Source organism: Geotrypetes seraphini, chromosome 7 (assembly GCF_902459505.1).
Source record: "Geotrypetes seraphini chromosome 7, aGeoSer1.1, whole genome shotgun sequence".
Taxonomy (NCBI): Eukaryota; Metazoa; Chordata; class Amphibia; order Gymnophiona; family Dermophiidae; genus Geotrypetes; species Geotrypetes seraphini.
The window spans coordinates 43,707,377-43,732,325 of record NC_047090.1 but is presented as its reverse complement, the minus strand read 5'-3'; the positions used below and the strand labels follow the sequence as shown (position 1 = coordinate 43,732,325).

General features: G+C 46.4%; 1 protein-coding gene across 1 annotated transcript in view; it reads right to left on the bottom strand.

Moving 5' to 3' along the window:
* The window catches only part of B4GALNT3 (beta-1,4-N-acetyl-galactosaminyltransferase 3), a 251,193-nt gene that overhangs the window by 174,298 nt on the left and 51,946 nt on the right, over positions 1–24,949 (bottom strand). The window contains exon 3 of the mRNA XM_033951856.1: positions 2,368–2,471. Within this exon, the coding sequence (XP_033807747.1) occupies positions 2,368–2,471 (104 nt within the window). The remainder of the gene's footprint in view (positions 1–2,367; positions 2,472–24,949) is intronic.

The window sequence follows — 24,949 nt, the reverse complement described above, 5'->3', positions numbered from 1 at the left end:
AGAAGGATTTGTCCCCTTTCTTAATGTTCTTTGCTAGGTTTTCTTCAACTCGAAGCTTGGCTTCTCTGACTGCCGCTTTGACAGCTGTAGACCTGGCCATATATTCTCTTTTGTCCTCCCTTTTCTGCGAGTGTTTGTAGGCAATAAATGCTCATTTCTTTTCTTTTACGAGGTCTGAGATCTCTGCGGTGAACCATTGGGGTTTATTGTTTCTTCGCCGTTTACTTACTGATTTTATGTAGCGGTTTGTTGCTACGTGTAGGGTAGATTTCAAAGTAGACCACATAGCTTCCACATTATCGGTCACAAGGAGGGAACAGAACAGATTAAGGAAAATTTAACCCTAACACATTGGTAGCAGAGAATGATTACCTAAAAAACTGCTACTATGAGTAGGCTGCTAGTCAGTCCCAGCCTATATAAATACAAATATTTCTGTGTCTGCTAGGATTTCTTTGTGTTAGTGTATTTGCAGCCTGCCAAACAGACCCAACAATAGTTATTTGTATCACCAGTCTGTCAAAAAGGGAGTTGCTGTAAGCAGGCAGACCCCCAGGTTAAGAACGAGTTACATTTTTTAAGCTGTTCTTAAGTCGGATTTGTATGGAACTCAGAACTTGTAAGGGTCAAGTATTGCCCCTACCAATGTTCCCTCTAATGTACCCTTCTTTAATATTAGCATGGCTACTTAGAAAAATCAATTAGTCATAATCATACAACCTTCAAAGGAATAGTGAATTAAAGCAACACTCAGCCTCAGTTCTAGAGGATCCTCAGATTACCATTAGGGTAACTTAACCCTCCTTGGCTGCAGTCATCATTGATTCTCAAAGAGACTTTGAAGATTTTTCTATTGTATTTTTTTATTACGGTATTAAATCTTAACATAGTGTTATCTTAATCATGAAGGCAATACTATGAACTTATCTTTGCAGCAGAACCTCTAAAACAAAGGGTTTGAGTGTTGCTATAATTCACTGGGCCTTTGAAGGCTGTACCCTCTAAGGTACAGCATGCACAGCCACACACTCTTCTTAATAAGGACATGCACCATTCCTGAACCTGCTGCAGGAGAAGTGTAGGAGTCAATGCCCAACTGGAAATAACAAAACAACGACAAACAATTCAAAACACAGCACTAAGACTCATCTACTCATTGAGGAAACACGACCACATCACAGAGGCTTACCTCAACTCAAACTGGCTTCCAATTCCAGCAAGAATACTATTCAAATTCTATTGTCTACTATTTAAAACTTTAAACGGAGACAGCCCAACCTACCTGAACAACCACCTCATCCAAACCACCTCAACCAGGCATAGGAAAACTCACACCCCATTCACACACCCTCCAATCGGAAAAAACTATACGATGGCCTCCTAGCCACTCAAGCAGCAAAACTAGACAACCCAATCTCCAACATACTGTTAACGACCCCAGACTACAAAACATTCAGAAAAGAAAAGACTCTACTCTTCAAGAAATCCCTGAAAAAGACTTAACTTCTCAAGCTTCCTCATTCCCTCCCTCTAGCCCCCCGAACCCCCAAAACAACCTGCTCTACCCTTTTTTCCCCCTGCTAAGGACCAGATATCTTTTTGTAATCCACCCTCTTTAACTCTTTTGTAATCCGCCTTGAACCGCAAGGTAATGGTGGAATAGAAATCCCTAATGTAATGTAAATACTGCTCAGTGAAATCAAGTGAAAGCTGTAATCACATTCTTAAGTATGAGATGCGCTTAAGTCGGGTGTCTGTAACTCGGGAACTGCCTGTATATGTAATGAAAAAAGTGTCAAGAACTGCTTGCTCTATTTTCTATCCTACTTCCTCTGTATGATATGAAGAATTACAGCCAAAGCATAACAAAGCCCCCTAGAGATGACAGATAACACACAGTGAACTTGCTGGGGATACCAACGGACACAAAAGAAGTTTAAATGGATAAAATGAGATTGGATGTCTCCTCTTTTGAAATGTTGTGTATGTACAGTCTTCTTGGATGTAAACCGCTTAGAACTTATGGTAGGGCAGTATATATGAATAAAAGTTATTATTATTATTATTATTATTATTATTAAAAGAGGACTTCTTATGCTTGTTTCAGGCTCACTACAAACTCTACAATTCTATGCAAGAACTTCTTGGACTATAATTTGCTTTGATTCTTTGAAATAGCAGGGTATAAATATTTTAAGTAAATTAAAATACCTACATAATTATAACAATCCATTTTTCTAAGGTTTAAAGATTCATAAAAAGAACTCTGCAATTGGGGATTGTCAGATTCTTTAGTCCTATAGAAAAATGAAGAAATAGCTCAATTTAGTGGTAAGAAAGTGATGAGAGTACTTTTGTTGACTTTACCTGATGGGCCATTTTCTGTGAGCAGTAAAATTCCAGGTTGGGATCCACAGCTGGGATGTTCCTGTTAGCCAAAGCTTTAGCCGGTTCGCTCCAGCTCCCATATCCTTGGTTAGGAGAGACGGAGAAAGAGGCAGAATTAAATGTCAAGAGCTTCACCTTTTAAATAACAAAGAACGGCAATGTCCTAACATTATGACAGAAAACATAAGACTATGGGGTCCTTTTATCAAGCTGCGGTAGGGGTTTAACACGCGTAATACCGCGCATTAAACTGCCTGCCGCGCTAGCCGCCAACGCCTGCATTGAGCAGGCGTTAGTTTTTTAGCCGGCCGCAGGGGTTAGCACGTGATGAAATGTCCAACGCGCTAACCCCGCTAGTGCGGCTTGATAAAAGGACCCCTATATCTTGGACATGGCATAAGAGCTCTATTATGTGCCTAAAAAAAATTATGAAGAGAATTGTGTTTGGCTTCTTAGGTGAAATGAATTGATGGTCTCAAGCTGATTCTTGGTGGAACAACACCAACATCACTAAAGCATTCACTATAATTTTTCTCAATAAATCCACAGGACTGGAGTTTTAATCAACAAAGACAGTGCATTAAGGACCCCTTTTACAAAGCCACGGTAGTGATTCTGTCACAGTAAATACACCAAAGCTCATAAGAATTGAATGGGCTTCAGTACATTTACTGCAGCAGCATTGCTACCATGAATGGTAAAAGGGGCCCTAAGATCTCACTATTCTGCACTGTTATGGCAAGACTAAGGCTGAGACTCTCTGACAATTAGCAATTTTATTTATTTATTTCACAGGTGGTGAAATGGCTGCTTTACCTAATTTGATGTTGAATGAGAGCAACAGTGCCAAGGTAACAGGCATTTGGAGATGCAGATCTCCCATAAGAGCCATAAGAACATAAGCAGTGCCTCCGCCGGGTCAGACCATGGGTCCATCCTGCCCGGCAGTCCGCTCCCGCGGCAGCCCAAACAGGTCACGATCTGTCTGAATCACCAGAAGGGGCTCCCTTGCCACCTTGGTTTCTCATTGAAGTCCTATCTTCCCATCGTAGTCCTAACCCTCCGGTCTTGCACATGCACGACCTGTTGGGTTTCTATACTTATTACCTGGTTAGCTTTCTATACCTGTGTTACATCCCAGCACCTCTCTCAGTATCCCACGATCCCTTTATCCCTCAGGAATCCGTCCAATCCCTGTTTGAATCCCTGTACCGTACTCTGCCTGATCACTTCCTCCGGTAGCGCATTCCAAGTGTCCACGACCCTTTGGGTGAAAAAAAACTTCCTTGCATTTGTTTTGAACCTATCTCCCTTCAGTTTCTCCGAATGCCCCCTCGTACTTGTTGTCCCCTTCAGTCTGAAGAATCTATCCCTATCCACCCTCTCTATGCCCCTCATGATCTTGAAGGTCTCTATCATATCTCCCCTGAGCCTCCTTTTTTCCAGAGAGAAGAGCCCCAGCCTATCCAACCTCTCGGCGTATGGGCAGTGTTCCAGCCCTTTTACCAGTTTCGTTGCTCTCCTTTGGACTCTCTCAAGTACCGCCATGTCCTTCTTGAGGTGTGGCGACCAATACTGAACGCAGTATTCCAGATGTGGACACACCATCGCTCGATACAATGGCATGATGACTTCCCGCGTCCTGGTTGTTATGCCCCTCTTTATGATGCCCAGCATCCTGTTGGCTTTTTTCGAGGCTGCTGCGCACTGTGCAGATGGCTTCAGTGATGCATCCACCAGCACACCCAAGTCTCTCTCAAGTCTACTGTCTCCCAACAATGCCCCCCCCCCAATTTGTAGTTGAACAACGGGTTCTTTTTCCCTATATGCATGACCTTGCATTTTTCCACGTTAAAGCGCATTTGCCATTTGTTTGCCCAGTCTTCCAGCTTGTCCAGGTCCCTTTGCAGGTCCTCACACTCCTCCCTGGACCTAACTCTACCGCACAGTTTGGTATCGTCTGCAAATTTTATAACCTCACACTTTGCCTCCTTTTCCAGGTCATTGATAAATATGTTGAAGAGTAACGGCCCCAGCACCGATCCCTGTGGCACACCGCTCGTGACTCCCCGCCAGTCAGAATATTGGCCCTTCACTCCGACCCTCTGCAGTCTACCCAACAAACAGTGCTTGATCCATCTGTGCACATCCCCTCCCACCCCGTGGTTCCACAGCTTCCTATGCAGCTTTTCATGTGGCACCGGGCGCAGTGTTCCCTCTAAGCTGAGCAGGTGTCCTCCAGCTGCATTGCTACCACTAGGGGGTGGAATATTTTCAGTCGCTAAGGACAGGTATGTTCCCTGGAGTCCTGCAGAACTTGCCTGTCCCTCACAATTGAAAAATGTGACAGTAAAACAGCACCCTCTATTGGTGAGACTGTGGGTGGAGGACTCCTGCTCAGCTTAGAGGGAACACTGGACTGGCACCTTGTCGAAAGCCTTTTGAAAATCGAGGTAAATGATGTCTATGGGTTCCCCATTGTCCACCCGACTGCTTATTCCCTCAAAGAAGTACAGAAGGTTCGTTAGGCACGACCTTCCCTTACAGAATCCGTGCTGGCTTATTCTCAGTAGGCCATTCCTCTCGATGTGCTCGCAAATGCCATCCTTGATCATAGCTTCCACCATCTTCCCTATAATTGAAGTCAGGCTCACCAGCCTGTAGTTCCCGGGGTCACCCCTCGATCCCTTCTTGAAGATAGGTGTGACATTCGCCAATTTCCAGTCCTCTGGTACCTCACCAGTTTTCAAGGATAGGTTGCAAACATGCTGGAATGTGCCCGCTATTTCTTGTCTTAGTTCCTTCAGAACCCTTGGGTGGATCCCGTCCGGGCCCGGTGATTTACCGCATTTTAACCTGTCTATCTGTTTGAGGACATCCTCCTTACTTACCTCTATGTGCTCCAATTTTTCGGCCTGTTCCCCATGAACATGTTGCTTCTGAGCAACAATGTCAAATAAAGGGTTAATATTTCCTTTTTTCCCCCCAAATAAGGTGACGTTCGATGTCCCCATTGAACCTCGATATTCCAGGGGCATCACTAAGGAATAATCTACTAGGCACCGATTACCTCTAATCTGACCCCCCTTCCTGATATGTTCTACTCCCAGTTATTAACAAAGGGATAGAAAAAATATTGTTTCCTCTGACCCCCCCCCCCATCCAGATAAAAGAAGAAAGATTAAGATCACATAGCCCTCTCCATTTTTTCAACATCTGACATCAACCTGCATTCACTCTATTTAAAATATAATATTGCAGCTCACAAAACTGTCAGCTGCATACAAAAAATACATTGAAAAGATGCATAAAAGGTGTGTCGGGTCAGGAAGAGCCTGCTGCTTTAACGGCAGTGTCTGATGTCACTCTAGCGCATCTTTATATTTAGGAGTAATATCAGAAAATTCTTTACCTGGAATGCCCTCCTGAGAGAGATGGTGGAGATGAAAAAAGTGACAGAATTCAAAAACTATAGACCGATAGCGTCCATCCCTTTCTTCACAAAGATCATGGAAGGGATGGTGCAAATTCAACTAACAAAATATCTAGAATACCATTCTTTGTTACATGATTCTCAATAAGGTTTTAGAGCCCACTATAGTACAGAGATGGTATTAGCTACATTATTGGATTATTTGAACAGCCTTCTAAGCAAGGGTAGCAACGCGCTGGTACTTCAGTTTGATTTGAGTAGCGCTTTCGATTTAGTAGACCACCGCAAACTGTTGGAACTTTTGGGTTCTTTAGGAATCCATGGTAAAGTACTCTCATGGTTTAAAGGATTCCTTGAATCAAGACTTTATCAGGTTAAATTTAAGGATATACTCTCAGCTATTTGGAAAGCTCACTTATGAAATTCAAGAAGGACCTTAAAACCTTCATGTTTCATGAAGCATAGGGTTCATGACATATGTGTTTATGGCTCACTGGTCGTTGAATCTAGAATCAGCGAACAGGAACTGTGTATCCTTCACATCTCTCCTGTTCCCGTCATTATTGTAGTTCTTTTCTTTCTTATCTCTTATTATTATTGTTGTAAATCCCTTGTAGTCATGCCAACATACAGTAATTTGCATGGGCAAATGATGACATATACAATGAAAGTAGTTCTACAATTTGTAAAATGTCTGAGCACATATTGTTTATTGTTCTGTGGATTAGTGAATATCTTGGTCTGTAATGTGATGTCACAAATACTGCAAAATTGGCACTTAAAATGGCCTTTAATATTATGAGATGTTAAGTCCAATTTTGCAGTATTTGTGACATCACATTACAGACCAAGATATTCACTAATCCACAGAACAATAAACAATATGTGCTCAGACATTTTACAAATTGTAGAACTACTTTCATTGTATATGTCATCATTTGCCCATGCAAATTACTGTATGTTGGCATGACTACAAGGGATTTAAAAACTAGGATATCTGAACACAAATCAAATTTAAAACGTAATAGAAGTTCAGAGGTCATAGTAGAACATTGTGCACTTTTTAAACATACTTTCAAAGATCTCCACTGTTTAGCCATTGACCACGAGCCCATGATTCAACGTGGTGGTGATAGGGTTAGAAGACTCAAACAGCAGGAGTTAAGATGGATCCACCTTCTTAATAGTGTGCACTCTTTTGGCCTTAATACTACTATGGATTGGTCAGTATTCATATGATTTTACTGACTCTGTTGTTCACTTGTCAAAGAAGTTCTTTTTGTCCAATCAGAACAATAAAATAGTTTGTCTCAGAGCGCATGCGTTAGCGTCTCTAGTTTATAAGCGCCATTTTCTAAAGTGGGTTGTATAAGAACAGTGGCGTACCTAGGGGGGGGGCGGGGGGGGCGGGCCGCCCCGGGTACCAGCCCTAAGGGGGTGTTCCCGGCCTTGCCGTTCAGTCCCCCGCCACCCCCGAAGGACCGCTCGCCCCACTGACCTTCCTGCACCTCCTGTGAAGCAGCCCGCAGCAGGATCGCGAAGTCAGCGTCAGCATCCCTGCGCTGCTTCCTTCGCCGCGATCCCGCCCCTCCTCTGACGTCAGAGGAGGGGCGGGACCGTGGCGCAGGAAGCAGCGCAGGGATCGCTGACGCTGACTTCGCGATCCTGCTGCGGCTGTTCATAGGTGGTGCGGGGAGGCCAGGGGGGCGAGCGGTCCTTCGGGGTGGGTCGGGGCATCAGGCCTTCAGGGTGGGGCGGGCGGGCAGGCAAGCAGGCTTTCAAGGGGGAGGGGGGTGACAGGCAGGCAGGCCTTCAAGGGGGGGACAGGCCTTCGGGGGGGGTGCAGACCTTCAAGGGGTGCAGGCCTTCAAGGGGGGCAGGCAGGCCTTCAGGGGGGTGCAGGCCTTCGGGGGGGGTGTAGGCCTTTGGGGGGGTGCAGACCTTCAAGGGGGTGCAGGCCTTCAAGGGGGGGAACAGGCCTTCAAGGGGGGAAAGGCAGGCAGGCCTTCAAGGGGGGGACAGGCCTACAAGGGGGGGGGGGACAGGCCTACAAGGGGGGGGACAGGCCTACAAGGGGGGGGACAGGCCTACAAGGGGGGGGGACAGGCCTTCAAGGGGGAGACAGGCCTTCAAGGGGGGGAAAGGCAGGCAGGCCTTAAAGGGGGGACAGGCCTACAAGGGGGGGACAGGCCTACAAGGGGGTGGGACAGGCCTTCAAGGGGGGGACAGGCCTTCGGGGGGGTGCAGACCTTCAAGGGAGTGCAGGCCTTCGGGGGGGGGGTGCAGTCCTTCAAGGGGGTGCAGGCCTTCAAGGGGGGGAAAGGCAGGCAGGCAGGCCTTCAAGGGGGGGACAGGCCTTCGGGGGGGGGCAGACCTTCAAGGGAGTGCAGGCCTTCGGGGGGGGGTGGAGTCCTTCAAGGGGGTGCAGGCCTTCAAGGGGGGGAAAGGCAGGCAGGCAGGCCTTCAAGGGGGGGACAGGCCTACAAGGGGGGGAGAAGCTACAAGGGGGTGGTACAAGCCTTCAAGTGGGGGACAGGCCTTCGGGGGGGGTGCAGACCTTCAAGGGGGGACAGGCAGGCAGGCAGGCCTTCAAGGGGGGACAGGCCTTCAAGTGGGGGACAGGCCTTCGGGGGGTGCAGACCTTCAAGGGGGGGACAGGCCTACAAGGGGAAGGGACAGGCCTTCAAGGGGGGTGCAGGCCTTCAAGGTGGGACAGGCAGACCTTTAAGGGGGGACAGGCCTTTGGGGGGGGACCATGATTTAGAAGTACACGGAGGGAAGGGGGTGTTCAAAGAGACATGCATATGCCAAACTTTGGGGGGGGGAAGAAATAATGGGTCTGAAAATAGAGGAGAGGGAGAGAGATGATGGACCATGGGATTTAGGGAGGGAAGGAACAGAAAGGGAGAGAAATTGGACACAAGGGATGGTGTGGAGGAGGGATAGAGATACTGGATAGGAGGGTAATTAGGAAAAGAAACGGAGAGATGGTGGACTCTGGGATGGTGGGGAAGGAGGGAGAGATGCCGGATGAAAGGGTATTTAAGAAAAGGTGGATCTGTGGAGGGAGATGAAAAAAAGGAAAGATACCAGACTTCCTGGGAAGGGAAGGGAAATGGAAAGGGAGGACAGAGTTGGCAGATGGATGGTTAGCATGCAGAAAGAAGGAGACCCTGGCAAGCAAGTTATCAGAAGAAAACCAGAGCCTTGGACTAACAAGATTTGAAATATAACCAGACAACAAAAGGTAGAAAAATTAATTTTATTTTCTGTTTTGTGATTATAACATGTCAGATTTGAAATGTGTATCCTGCCAGAGCTGGTGTTGGACTGCAAACGTGAGCTAGGATTTAACAGAAAGAGGAAAAGTCCTTTTTGTTTCTTTATTTTATTTACACCACAGCGCCAGTGTGGTTAGGAGAAGCCAAAGGGGGTGAAAAAGCTATAAAACCCACCAGGAGTTTTGAAAAAAATCACCCAACTGGGCAGGAAAATCGAATTGAAAAACCAATTCAATAGGGCTGAATCGAATCAAAATTTTTTTTTCCTGTATCTGGCAGCATTAGTTTGCGCTACTGTCTTAGACTTTAGGACCTGGGATTGGGGAGAGATGGCATCCTCAGTACTTTATAATGCAAGTGAAACGAGGATTTGGTCAGACTTTTGAAGGGTCACAGACTCCCACAGGTGGGACATGGTCTTACCAGGTTACAACTTGCTTCGCCGGGACAGGGAGGGCAGAATAGGTGGAGGTGTAGCATTATATACTAAAGATGACATTATGGTCACAAGAATCGCAGATGTCCAGTACACTGGGGAATCCCTTTGGGTTAATTTGGCCAGAGGGAAGGACAAATGCTTGTATCTTGGCGTAATTTACAGACCCCCAAGACAACATGATGACCTGGATATGGAAATAATCAGTGATATAGAAAATATCACCTTGCGTGGGGACACAGTAGTGTTAGGTGACTTCAACATGCCTGATGTGGATTGGGATAAACTTACCTCTGCTTCCGGCAGCAGCAGGAGGCTATTAAATGCTCTGAAGGGAGCTGGTCTCAAGCAACTGGTGTTGGACCCAACAAGGGATCAGGCAATACTGGACCTATTACTTACCAATGGAGAAAGTGTCACAGAGGTCTCGGTGGGCGACACATTGGCCTCCAGTGACCACAACATGGTATGGTTCAATCTTAGGAAAGGTTTCACTAAATCTACCACACTGACCAAGATCCTCAAATTCAAGGACACAAACTTCAAAGAAATGGGAGACTTCGTTCACCAGGCGCTACAAGAACAAGCAGAAACAGATAGCGTGGAAGAAATGTGGTCAACTTTGAAAACCACCATACAGGAAGCGACAAACCGCTATGTTAAATTAGTAAGTAAACAACGAAGGAACAATAAGCCGAAGTGGTTCACTACAGAGATTTCGGCCCTTATCAAGGAGAAGAAAAAAGCATTCATCTCTTACAAACAATCAGGGAAACAGGTCTCTAGAGCAGACTACTTGACCAAATCAAAAGCCGTCAAAACGGCAGTCAGGGAGGCTAAGTTTCTCATGGAGGAGTCTCTGGCAAAAAACATCAAGAAGGGAGATAAATCCTTCTTTAGGTATATCAGTGACCGAAGCAAAAACTCAAGCGGGATTGTACGTCTTAGGAAACCAGACGGAGACTATGTGGAAAAGGATTCGGAAAAAGCCCAACTATTAAATGAATACTTCAGCTCAGTCTTCACCCGAGAAGCGCCGGGGCTTGGCCCTCAGCTACAGACAAGGGTTGACTCAGTTGATCCGTTCAGTAGCTTCGAGTTTACGCCAAGCAGTGTCTACAGTGAGCTATCAAGGCTCAAGGTTAACAAGGCAATGGGGCCTGACAACCTACACCCCAGGGTGCTAAGGGAGCTGTGTGATGTCCTGGCGGAGCCACTGTCCAAGCTCTTCAACTTCTCCCTTAGCAAAGGCAGCGTTCCGTCGGACTGGAGGACGGCTAACGTCATTCCACTCCACAAGAAAGGCTCCAAGATGGAGACAGCAAACTACAGACCAGTAAGTCTAACATCGATAGTATGCAAACTAATGGAAACTCTGATAAAACACCAATTGGATAAGATCCTAGATGAGGAGAATCTACGGGATCCCCGTCAACATGGATTTACAAAAGGGAGATCGTGCCAATCCAACTTGATCAGCTTCTTTGACTGGGTGACGGGGAAGCTAGATATTGGGGAGTCCCTGGACATCGTGTACCTGGACTTTAGCAAAGCATTTGATAGCGTACCACACCGCAGGTTGCTGAACAAGATGAGTTCTATAGGATTAGGTGACACATTGACGAAATGGGTTGGGAACTGGCTTGGAGGTAGGCTTCAAAGGGTGGTGGTGAACGGCACACCCTCTAAAATGACGGAGGTGATCAGTGGAGTGCCACAGGGCTCGGTCTTGGGCCCAATCCTATTCAACATCTTTATAAGGGACTTGGCAGAAGGGCTTAGGGGTAAAATAACATTATTCGCCGATGACGCCAAACTAAGTAATGTAGTGGGCAAATGCACAATAGATGATGTTTCAATGCCCGACAACATGATGCACGACCTACTCCTACTGGAGCGCTGGTCTAGGTCCTGGCAACTCAGCTTCAATGCCAAAAAATGCAAAGTTATGCACCTAGGCAGTCAAAATCCATGCAAGACTTACACCCTAAATGGCGAGATCCTTACAAGAACTGAAGCAGAACGTGACCTAGGGGTGATCGTCAGTGAGGACATGAAGGCTGCCAATCAAGTGGAGCAAGCTTCATCCAAAGCAAGACAAGTCATGGGTTGCATACGCAGAGGCTTCGTCAGCCGAAAGCCGGAAGTCATTATGCCATTGTATAGATCCATGGTGAGGCCCCACCTGGAATACTGTGTGCAATTCTGGAGACCGCATTATCGTAAGGATGTGCTGAGACTGGAGTCGGTTCAGAGAATGGCCACTCGGATGGTCTCAGGACTCAAGGATCTCCCATACGAGGAACGGTTAAACAAATTGCAGCTATACTCACTCGAGGAGCGCAGAGAGAGGGGGGACATGATCGAGACGTTCAAGTATCTCTCGGGCCGCATAGAGACGGAGGAAGATATCTTCCTCTTCAAGGGTCCCACGACAACAAGAGGGCATCCGTGGAAAATTAGGGGAGGGAAACTACGAGCTGACACCAGGAAATTCTTTTTCACAGAAAGGGTGGTTGATCGCTGGAATAGTCTTCCACTACATGTGATCGAGGCCAGCAGCGTGCCTGATTTTAAGGCCAGATGGGATCGTCACGTGGGATCTATTCACAGGGCAAAAGAAGAGGAGGGATCTATTCACAGGGCAATGGTAGGGGAGGGACATTAGGGTGGGCAGACTGGATGGGCCTTGGCCCTTATCTGCCGTCTATTTCTATGTTTCTATGTTTATAGGCCGGGGACATGAGACAGCAGGAAATGGGAACTTTTCTTCCTTCTATTTTTGTGAATGGAAAGGCTGAGGATGTCAGAGAGGTCAGTTAAAATATGTGCTTTATAAGAAAATATAATAATGTGTTTTATAAAGTTTATAGCATAGCTGGCCTACCCAGTGAGGTGTTCCTAGTGGTGATGGTGGCAGCGTGTCAATGTGTTGAGAGGAAGAGGTGGTCTGGGAAATTCTGCTGAGCAAACTCTGGGCCCATTTCCACCCCCCAGTTAGTCCACTCCACTCAACTGATTCACACACTGAGTGGGTCTTTGGGTGTTGTTTTGGGATCTCTTCCAGTGGTTTATCTCCTTCTGGTCCAAGGAAGGAAACTTTGTTATCCTTAGCATTGACCTACAGAATATGTTTGTAACAGCGCTGCTTATGTGGCATTAGGCTATGTAGTGATCGAAAGAAAAAAACAGACCTTTGCACATTTTTGCACTATATGGTGGGTGTATGAAGAGATTCACATTTCCTGCACAGCTAAGTCCATGTGAAGTTACCTTGTGCTGTATTTGACATCTAGCAAGGTCTCTGTTTGAAAGGAAAGATCTAAACTTAAAAATGAAGTGGCCAGAAGTTATGGTAAAAGCAGATAGTGTAGCTGATTTTAAGAAAGATTTGGACAAATTCCTGGAGGAAAAGTCCATAATCTGTTATTAAGACATGGGGGAAGTGTCTGCTTGCCCTGGATCGGTAGCATGGAATGTTGCTACTCTTTGGTTTTTGACCAGGTATTAGTGTCCTGGATTGGGTACCATGAGAATGGACTACTGGGCATGATGGACCATTGGTCTGACACAGTTAGGCTATTCTTATGTTATGTTCTCATCTGTAGGGGCCTTTGTTTTCACTTCTTATTTTAATGTATTTTTTTTCTGGGAACTTATCAGTGTTTTTTATAATGGGAACAAAAATGGAAGAGAATTAATGTGTGTGGAATGGGGGGTAACTAATTTCTTCAGCTAAATAATTCAATCCACTTCAAACAGACATAGGAGAACTTGTGCACCATTCACACACCCTCCAACCAAAAACGTCAAAAGAAAAAAACTGTTCGACAACCTCCTAGCCATTCGAGCTGCAACACTCGACCCCCAACTCTACAACCAATTGACATCGACCACAGACTGCAAAACCTTCAAAAAGAAATAAAAACCCTTCTATTCAAAAAACACATAAAACCGAACTAACACAATCAGAACTGTCCCAAGCATCACCTGCAACTACTCCATATGTACTTCTAATGTCATGACAATTTAGACATAATTTATGTTGTTATGTTTGGAATAATGGTTACATATATGAGGTTCAATAAAAGAAAATTTTCACTGCCTGTTTCTATTCTGACCATTTATTCCATTTCATGGTTATTGCAAAAAAAAAAAAAAAAAAATTTTTTTACATGGGGGGGGGGGGGGGTGTCAAAAAATGATGGGCCCCGGGTGCCACATACCCTAGGTACGCCACTGTATAAGAACAAACTGAATTGCTTCTGTTAAAGTAAGTACTCTGTGCTATTTATGGCATTACTATATGTATTGAAATTTTAATTTTTATCATCTCTTTATGTTTATATGCAGCCCGTTTATCCTTAACCCTGACGAAGCCACTTGACAGCGGTGAAACGGGTTCCCGTTGGATACAATACACGGGGCCAGAGCGGTGATATTTTGTATGCCGTCTCTGTAAACTAATTTCAACTTCAAACCAAAAGAAGCCAAAAAGATTAATCAAGCAAAAAGATAAATGCTAGTTTTTTGGCTCTGTCATATAGTTTTTGCATTATTAAGCTAGCTAACGTACTAGCCAGTCGGATAATTGCTACTTTGCACAGTTTTATTATTTTCAACGATGAACGTATAAATGAATAAGCTAAGCTAATGCACCTGCCACTTTACAATTGTTAGGCTAGTTAATGCACTAGCCACTTTACAATTGGTATTTTGCACAGCTTAGATACGTGTTCATCTGCACAGTTTCCAGATAAATATATTTCTTAAAGTTCTTAAAAAAAGTTAAAAAATAAAAATTAACAAAATTATTATTATATGTGGAGTAGGTTTAATAAATTATACATTCACATTCATTTAACAATGACAAATTAAGTCAAATAATATTAATATGAAGGTTTTTTGATCAATGAAAGATACCCACGCCACAATTCCATACTGGATGATATTATTATGATCCTGGTAGTGGCAAGTCTGAGATCTTTTCCTTCATTTTGATTAATATCATTAAAAATTTTGATGGTTTTTGCTCTACTGATTAAACTTTTGTGGATCTTATTATTAGTGGTTAATCTTTTCTCTATTTTTTGTACTATTTGGGTTTATTTTATAGCCACTTCATCCCTTTTATAGCCTCTTCACCCCCTTTGCCCTCTCCTACCCACTCTGGCACTGTGGTGTACACAAAATCCTAGCTCACGTTTGCGGTCCAACACCAGCTCTGGCAAGCTACACATTTCAAATCTGATATATTGTAATCACAAAACAGAAAATAAAATTATTTTTTCTACCTTTTGTTGTCTGGTCATTATTCAAATCATGTTGGTCCCAGGCTCTGGTTGTCTTCTGATAATTCGCTTGCCAGGGTCTCCTGCTCATTTGTCATTTCCTTCTTTCTCCATGTTAACCATTCATCTTCCATCTCTGTCCTCCCCTTCCATTTCCCTTCCCTCCCCTGGAGGTCTGGCATCTTTCCTTTTTTTCATCTCCATCTCTGCAGCTGCAGCGATGGACCCCACCATCCCCAGATCTACCATCTCTCCTTTTCTCAACTACCCTTTCATCCAGCATCTCTCCCGCCTTCCCCACCACCCCAGGGTCCAACAGCTCTCCCTTTCTCTTCCCAGCTACCCTCTATCCAGTATTTCTATCTCCCCCTACACCATACCTTGTGTCCAACTTCTCTCCCTTTCTGTTCCTTCCCTCCCTAAATCCCATTGTCCACCATCTCTCTCTCCTGTTTTTAGACCCATTATTTCTTCCCCCTCCCTCATTCCCCCAGTCCAGTATATGCACATCTCTTTGACCACCCCCCTCCCTCTCTCCGTGTACTTATACACCAGGGTCTCCCTCCCCAGAAGGCCTGCTCCCCCCCTCCCCGAAGGTCTGCTCCCCCTGAAGGCCTCCCCCCCCCTCAAAGGCCTGCATGTTCCTCCCTTCTTTGCAGCATCCTCCAGCTTCCCCCCTGGCCTTAGTTTCAGATAATTACCATAGCCTGCAGAGAGGATCACTGATGAGTAGCAATCCTTGCAGGCTGCCATCGTCCTCCGCAACACGTTCCCTCTGCCATGATCCCGCCCGTCCTCTGACTTCAGAGGCAGGATCGCGGCAGTGGAAACATGCTGCTGAGAATGACGGCAGCCTGCAAGGACCGCTACAGCACCGGCAATCCTCTCTGCAGGCTGCGGTAATTATCTGAAGGTAAGAGAGCAGAAGGCCAGGGGGGAAGCTGGAGGATGCTGCAAAGAGTACTGTGACAGATTATCCATAAATCTTTAAAGCTTCTTTGTATCTCCCTGTATTGTAGTAAAGAGCTCCAAGTGGAGACAGAATTTCTGAGTTTCTTGTGATTTTCAATGCCTAAGCATTGCAGCACTTCCTGACTGACCCTCCCCCCTCACCCCCCTAAAACAGGAGCAGCAGCGGTAGTGGACGGCCAGCAAGAGGCAGTGCTGCCACTCCTGCTTTAGAAGACCTGAAGGCACGGGGAGGAGGGTCGGTCACTGAATCGGCAAGGACAATTTTTTTTTTTTTTTTAGACAAATCAATTCACCCAAAGTGAATCGGTGAATTGATTTGAATCTGAAATTGAGCAGCACTAGTCCAGCGAGTAGTCTTCTCCTCTATGGCCAACTCCTGACTCCATCCCTTCTACCTTGCTGTGCCAGATACCTGGAACAACCTGCTTGACTTCATACATTAGGCTCCACCATCCAATTACAGACCCATTGCCTCAATCCCATTGTACATCAAATTGATGGAAGGTCTCGTAGCCAAAACTTTAGCCTCTTACCTAGAAAATCACAACATACTCCACCCCACACAGTCAGGATTCAGAACCAAATACAGCACGGAGACACTTCTAGGAACACTAATGGACACTGTAAGACAACACCTCAGTAATAATAATAATAATAATTTATTCTTGTATACCGCCATACCCAAGAAGTTCTAGGCGGTTCACATCAGTTAATTAAGATCCGTGATGACACACGGATTTACAACATTTTGTCAAAGTTACAAGCAACAAAGAAGGGTATGAGGGGACGTTTTAACAGAGTTTGTCAGAATTACGAGCAACGTCAAAGGTTAGGTTGGAAGGTAAGGGAGAGAGAGCAAGAAACCTAATAAGGGGAGGGGGGAAGGGGGAGAGCAGTTGGAGGGGGGAAGGGCGGGGGTTGGGATTATTGCGGGGGGAACGGGGGTTTAAGGTCCTGTTCGCGGAATAGGTGCGTTTTGAGTAACTTTCTGAAGCTGAGGTAGGTAGGGGCCTCGAGCACCATTTGGGCTAGCCAAGGGTTCAGCTTAGCCACTTAGAAGGTGAAGGTTTTGTCGAGGAATCTTTTGAGCTGACATAATTTTAGGGAGGGGAAGACGAACAGCTGAATTCTGCGGGATTTCTTGTTGGTGCGATTCAGAGTGAAGTGGTGATTGAGGTATCTAGGTAGTAGGCCAAATGCTGTTTTGTAGCAGACGTAGGCGAATTTGAATAGGACTCTTGATTCGAATGGGAGCCAATGCAGTTGGTGGTAGAAAGGAGTGATGTGGTCCCATTTGTTCAGGCCGAAAATGAGGCGGACGGCAGTGTTCTGGATCATTTTTAGTCTCCTAATGGTTTTCTTCGCGGAGCTCAAGTAAATGATGTTGTAGTAATCCAGTATGCTGAGGATGGAGGATTGTACTAGTAGGCGGAATGAGGTGTCGTCAAAGTATTTTTTTATGGTGCGAAGTTTCCAGATTACCGAGAAGCATTTCTTTACCGTAAGATCGGTGTGATTTTCTAGGGATAGATGTTTGTCTAGCGTGACTCCCAGTATTTTTAATGTTTGTTCGAGGGGGAAAACCAATCCTTTCACTTGGATTGTGGTGTCTTTGATTTTGTCTTTGGGGGTGGCTAGGAAGAATTTTGTTTTGTCCGGGTTTAGTTTTAGTCTGTAGGAAAGCATCCAGAGTTCAATCTGGTTGAGTATGCTTGTGATGTAGGCGAGTAGTTCTGGGGAGAAGCTGGTAAGTGGGATGACTAAAGTGATGTCATCAGCATAGATGAAGAAATTAAGCTTGAGGTTATGTAGGAGGTTGCCCAGGGAGGTGAGGTAGATATTAAATAGGGTGGGGGACAGGGGGGAGCCCTGCGGCACCCCGCAGGAGTTATCCCAGCTGTACGAGAAAGAGTCGTCTTTGAGTACCCTGTAGGATCTGTTTCGTAGGAACCCGTGGAACCAGTTGAGGACCTGGTCGGAGATGCCAATGTAGGCCAGGCATTCTAGGAGGATGGCGTGGTCGACTAGGTCAAATGCACTACTCATGTCGAGTTGTAGGATCAAGGCGCTGCAGCCCTGATTAAAGAGTGTGTACAAGTGGTCAAGTAAGGCGGTTATAATGGTTTCGGTGCTGTGGTCCGTGCGAAAGCCCGACTGATTGTCGCTTAGTATGTTGAATCTATCCAGGTATGCGGTGAGTTCAGCTTTTACCACCCCTTCTGCTATTTTAGTGAATAGGGGGATGCTAGCGATTGGTCTGTAATTAGATGGGGCGTTTGGGGGTTCACTCGTGTTTTTTATGATTGGGGTTATCATGATATGGCCTTGCTCTTGTGGGAAATTTATTGAGGAAAGAAGGAAGTTAACCCAAGTTAGCATGTTGGCTTTGAAGTGGATCGGAGCAGTTTTCATAACATTTGGGGGGCAGGTGTCCAGTTTGCAGTCCAGGTTTTCCAGTTGATTGTTGTGAATTGGTTCCAGTTAAGGTCTGTTCTGGATCCTTGGTCTGGTTTGGCTATGTCGGTGTCTGGGAGAATGGGAAAGAGCTCAAGGGGATTTGTCGAGGTAGGTAATGTTGATCTTAGTTTTTGGATCTTGGAGTTCAAGAAATCGGCTAGGGTGTTAGCGGTTAATGTGGTTTCTACATGGTTGTTAGTGAGTGTCTCAATGTTGTATAAGTCATTAACCAGCTTAAAGAGGTTGCTACTGTTGGATGTAATGTCACCAATTTTGTGCGAGTAGAAATTTTTTCGTTTTTCCTTGGTAAGGTTTTTGTAGGTTTTTAGTTTGAGTCTCCAGGCAACTCTGTGTTCCTGGGTTCCGGACTTAGCCATATTCTTTCTGATTTTCTAAGGTCCCTCTTTATCAGTAGCAGTTCTGCGTCGAACCATCCCTCCTGCTTTGTAGTTCTGATTTGTCGGGTTTTTATGGGGGCAATTTTGTTTAAATGTTTGTGCTGTCATTTATCCAGTCAGTCATAAGTTGTTCTATTTCCTCGCTTTGTTTTGTGTTTATTTCGTAGCTAGACCAGAATTCCACTGTGTCTATCTTTCCCCTGGAGGTATGAGTTTTGATGTTTCTCGTTTTGCTGTTTTTTGAGGATTTTTTTTGTCAGCCAATGGAAAAATCACAGAGTCTGTGATCGGACCATAGGGAGTCTGTCCAGTTGGCTTGTTTCCAGTGTAATTTTGGATAGGACGGTTCTTTGGAGGAGAAGGTCACCAGGTCTAGCTGATGACCTCTTTGGTGAGTTTTGTTTGGGGGGGGGGGGGGGGTTTGGAGAAGCCTAGTTGGGAGATGAGTGACCAAAAATCCGCTACTTCTAGTTGGTCAATTTGCTCTAGGTGGATGATGATGTCCCCGCATAGTAGGTTATATGGACTTGTTAAGGAGTTGGTAAGTAAGGCTTCCGCGAAGTACTCTTTGGCTAGAGTCCATTTTTTTGGTGGGATATAGAATAAAGTAATTGTTAGGGAGGCAGCCAGGAATTTGGAATTAAGAGAGATGGCTAGGATTTCAGAGTTGGGAGAAGATTTGGTGTTGAGTGCAGCACAGTTAAGCTGGTCTCTAAAGATAATTGCTAGTCCTCCTCCTCTACCCCAGGTTCTGGCCAGGGAGAGGATCTTGAAGCCTGGGGGCAGACAGTCTTTGATTATGATATCCTTGTCTGAATGCAACCAGGTTTCAGTGAGTCGGGGTTGGTTTCAATCAACCAGTCTTTGATCAGAATGGCTTTGTTCCTCATTGATCTAATATTTAAGTAGAAACCTAGTAGGTTCTGTTGGTTGGTCGACTGGGTAGTCGTGAGAGTAGGCTAATTTTTTTAGTAAACTTGGTTTTTTGGGGCGGGACTTGGTGGGTTTGCGGGAGGGTGGAAGGTTTGGGGGTGGACTAGTATTAGGATGGTACTGTGGCATGTGGGGTGTGAAAGTTGGGACTTTTGGTTTTACCGAGCGGTATAAGGAGAAGTGGACAGGAATGGGGGTTGCGTATGATGGGTCTGCTGTGCAGGTTCTAAGGGTGATAAGATAGAGTAGGAGCAAAGCTGCACATTGATGGGAGTTAAGCCATGCCATGATGTCGCGCTCGTGGGGGGAACGTGGAAGGCATTTGAGAGTTTATAGGGGGGATGATTAAGGGGTAAAAATGGGGGGAAATATATATATATATATCACTTTTTTTTTTTTTTTGTGGTACAGGCAGAAACTGGTTAAAGCAATGGAATAATGTAAAACAATGCTAGTGTCCTTTGCCAATGCTAAATTTTTTCAGGTCCTATAGGCTAAACAGGTAGATAGCAAAAACAATATGAACTTTTACAATCTAATGCCTGCTTATCTGATTGCAGTGGCGTACCTAGGGGGGGGGCGGGGGGGGCGGGCCGCCCCGGGTACCAGCCCTAAGGGGGTGTTCCCGGCCTTGCCGTTCAGTCCCCCGCCACCCCCGAAGGACCGCTCGCCCCACTGACCTTCCTGCACCATCTGTGAAGCAGCCCGCAGCAGGATCGCGAAGTCAGCGTCAGCATCCCTGCGCTGCTTCCTGCGCCGCGATCCCGCCCCACCCTGAAGGCCTGATGCCCCGACCTACCCCGAAGGACCGCTCGCCCCCCTGGCCTCCCCGCACCACCTATGAACAGCCGCAGCAGGATCACGAAGTCAGCGTCAGCATCCCTGCGCTGCTTCCTGCGCCGCGATCCCGCCCCTCCTCTGACGTCAGAGGAGGGGCGGGACCGTGGCGCAGGGATCGCTGACGCTGACTTCGCGATCCTGCTGCGGCTGTTCATAGGTGGTGCGGGGAGGCCAGGGGGGCGAGCGGTCCTTCGGGGTGGGTCGGGGCATCAGGCCTTCAGGGTGGGGCGGGCGGGCAGGCAAGCAGGCTTTCAAGGGGGAGGGGGGTGACAGGCAGGCAGGCAGGCCTTCAAGGGGGGACAGGCCTTCGGGGGGGGGGTGCAGGCCTTCAAGGGGGGCAGGCAGGCCTTCAGGGGGGTGCAGGCCTTCGGGGGGGGGTGTAGGCCTTTGGGGGGGGTGCAGACCTTCAAGGGGGTGCAGGCCTTCAAGGGGGGAAAGGCAGGCAGGCCTTCAAGGGGGGGACAGGCCTACAAGGGGGGGGACAGGCCTTCAAGGGGGGGTGCAGGCCTTCAAGGGGGGTGCAGGCCTTCAAGGGGGAGACAGGCCTTCAAGGGGGGGAAAGGCAGGCAGGCCTTCAAGGGGGGGACAGGCCTACAAGGGGGGGTGCAGGCCTTCAAGGGGGGTGCAGGCCTTCAAGGGGGAGACAGGCCTTCAAGGGGGGGAAAGGCAGGCAGGCAGGCCTTAAAGGGGGGACAGGCCTACAAGGGGGGGACAGGCCTACAAGGGGGTGGGACAGGCCTTCAAGGGGGGGACAGGCCTTCGGGGGGGTGCAGACCTTCAAGGGAGTGCAGGCCTTCGGGGGGGGTGCAGTCCTTCAAGGGGGTGCAGGCCTTCAAGGGGGGGAAAGGCAGGCAGGCAGGCCTTCAAGGGGGGGACAGGCCTACAAGGGGGGGAGAAGCTACAAGGGGGTGGTACAAGCCTTCAAGTGGGGGACAGGCCTTCGGGGGGGGTGCAGACCTTCAAGGGAGTGCAGGCCTTCGAGGGGGGTGGTGCAGGCCTTCAAGGGGGTGCAGGCCTTCAAGGGGGGACAGGCCTTTAAGGGGGGAAAGGCAGGCAGGCAGGCCTTCAAGGGGGGACAGGCCTACAAGGGGGGGGAGAAGCTACAAGGGGGTGGGACAGGCCTTCAAGTGGGGGACAGGCCTTCGGGGGGTGCAGGCCTTCGGGGGGTGCAGACCTTCAAGGGGGGGACAGGCAGGCAGGCCTTCAAGGGGGGGACAGGCCTACAAGGGGAAGGGACAGGCCTTCAAGGGGGGTGCAGGCCTTCAAGGTGGGACAGGCAGACCTTTAAGGGGGGACAGGCCTTTGGGGGGGGACCATGATTTAGAAGTACACAGAGGGAAGGGGGTGTTCAAAGAGACATGCATATGCCAAACTTTGGGGGGGGGAAGAAATAATGGGTCTGAAAATAGAGGAGAGGGAGAGAGATGATGGACCATGGGATTTAGGGAGGGAAGGAACAGAAAGGGAGAGAAATTGGACACAAGGGATGGTGTGGAGGAGGGATAGAGATACTGGATAGGAGGGTAATTAGGAAAAGAAACGGAGAGATGGTGGACTCTGGGATGGTGGGGAAGGAGGGAGAGATGCCGGATGAAAGGGTATTTAAGAAAAGGTGGATCTGTGGAGGGAGATGAAAAAAAGGAAAGATACCAGACTTCCTGGGAAGGGAAGGGAAATGGAAAGGGAGGACAGAGTTGGCAGATGGATGGTTAGCATGCAGAAAGAAGGAGACCCTGGCAAGCAAGTTATCAGAAGAAAACCAGAGCCTTGGACCAACAAAATTTGAAATATAACCAGACAACAAAAGGTAGAAAAATTAATTTTATTTTCTGTTTTGTGATTATAACATGTCAGATTTGAAATGTGTATCCTGCCAGAGCTGGTGTTGGACTGCAAACGTGAGCTAGGATTTAACAGAAAGAGGAAAAGTCCTTTTTGTTTCTTTATTTTATTTACACCACAGCGCCAGTGTGGTTAGGAGAAGCCAAAGGGGGTGAAAAAGCTATAAAACCCACCAGGAGTTTTGAAAAAAATCACCCAACTGGGCAGGAAAATCGAATTGAAAAACCAATTCAATAGGGCTGAATCGAATCAAAATTTTTTTTTCCTGTATCTGGCAGCATTAGTTTGCGCTACTGTCTTAGACTTTAGGACCTGGGATTGGGGAGAGATGGCATCCTCAGTACTTTATAATGCAAGTGAAACGAGGATTTGGTCAGACTTTTGAAGGATCTGCAGAAAAAAAATATTGTATAGGCCGGGGACATGAGACAGCAGGAAATGGGAACTTTTCTTCCTTCTATTTTTGTGAATGGAAAGGCTGAGGATGTCAGAGAGGTCAGTTAAAATATGTGCTTTATAAGAAAATATAATAATGTGTTTTATAAAGTTTATAGCATAGCTGGCCTACCCAGTGAGGTGTTCCTAGTGGTGATGGTGGCAGCGTGTCAATGTGTTGAGAGGAAGAGGTGGTCTGGGAAATTCTGCTGAGCAAACTACGGGCCCATTTCCACCCCCCAGTTAGTCCACTCCACTCAACTGATTCACACACTGAGTTGGTCTTTGGGTGTTGTTTTGGGATCTCTTCCAGTGGTTTATCTCCTTCTGGTCCAAGGAAGGAAACTTTGTTATCCTTAGCATTGACCTACAGAATATGTTTGTAACAGCGCTGCTTGTGTGGCATTAGGCTATGTAGTGATCGAAAGAAAAAAACAGACCTTTGCACATTTTTGCACTATATGGTGGGTGTATGAGGAGATTCACATTTCCTGCACAGCTAAGTCCATGTGAAGTTACCTTGTGCTGTATTTGACATCTAGCAAGGTCTCTGTTTGAAAGGAAAGATCTAAACTTAAAAATGAAGTGGCCAGAAGTTATGGTAAAAGCAGATAGTGTAGCTGGTTTTAAGAAAGATTTGGACAAATTCCTGGAGGAAAAGTCCATAATCTGTTATTAAGACATGGGGGAAGTGTCTGCTTGCCCTGGATCGGTAGCATGGAATGTTGCTACTCTTTGGGTTTTGACCAGGTATTAGTGTCCTGGATTGGGTACCATGAGAATGGACTACTGGGCATGATGGACCATTGGTCTGACACAGTTAGGCTATTCTTATGTTATGTTCTCATCTGTAGGGGCCTTTGTTTTCACTTCTTATTTTAATGTATTTTTTTTCTGGGAACTTATCAGTGTTTTTTATAATGGGAACAAAAATGGAAGAGAATTAATGTGTGTGGAATGGGGGGTAACTAATTTCTTCAGCTAAATAATTCAATCCACTTCAAACAGACATAGGAGAACTTGTGCACCATTCACACACCCTCCAACCAAAAACGTCAAAAGAAAAAAACTGTTCGACAACCTCCTAGCCATTCGAGCTGCAACACTCGACCCCCAACTCTACAACCAATTGATATCAACCACAGACTGCAAAACCTTCAAAAAGAAATAAAAACCCTTCTATTCAAAAAACACATAAAACCGAACTAACACAATCAGAACTGTCCCAAGCATCACCTGCAACTACTCCATATGTACTTCTAATGTCATGACAATTTAGACATAATTTATGTTATGTTATGTTTGGAATAATGGTTACATATATGAGGTTCAATAAAAGAAAATTTTCACTGCCTGTTTCTATTCTGACCATTTATTCCATTTCATGGTTATTGCAAAAAAAAAAAAAAAAAAAAAATTTTTTTTACATGGGGGGGGGGGGGGTGTCAAAAAATGATGGGCCCCGGGTGCCACATACCCTAGGTACGCCACTGTCTGATTGTACAGCTTTAGAGGTGTTCCCGGATGCTGCTGTGTGGGATAAGAGTGCAAACTACTTTAGAAGCAAGGCCAAGGGTACTATGTAGTGCAATGGCTATGGACTACAATGGGCGTGAGGCTATAGGTAACTGGACTTATGTAATCTGCGGGCAGTTACCCCGCTGTTACATAAAAATGTGCTATAGGCTGCTGTCTGGTTATAGGTTGGGGACAGTAACCCAGCTTTGCACGGCTTTCAGCAGCTGTAGTGTGTTGTGAGCTACAGGCTGAGTTGGCTACTTGTGGAGTGCAACAGTGTGCTAGATTCAGTCTATGTTAGCTACTAACGTAGCACCACAGGGTGTTGTAAGTCAGCAGTCTATGGATTAAACATAGGTTTTGCAAGGCAAAGAATGCTAAACAGTGCTAAACAATGATAAACAAGGCAAAGCAAGGCTATACAAAGCTTTTGGCCGTTATGGTACTTATCTGGTAGGACTATCTGGTCTAGATCCGTGTTATAGTGCTAAACAGTGTTATAGTGCTAAACAATGATAAACAAGGCTAAGCAAGACTAGACAAAGCTTTTGGCCGTTATGGTACTAATCTGGTAGTACTGACTGGTCTATGTCCGTATTATAGGGTGTCCAGCCTGCGTCGAGATAGTTCAGTAAGGTCAGGAACAAGAGTGCCGGATGACCGGGCAATGAATGGGTTGGTCTGTGTTGTCTGGACCCGGCGTGGAGAGCAGTTTGTGTTCAGAG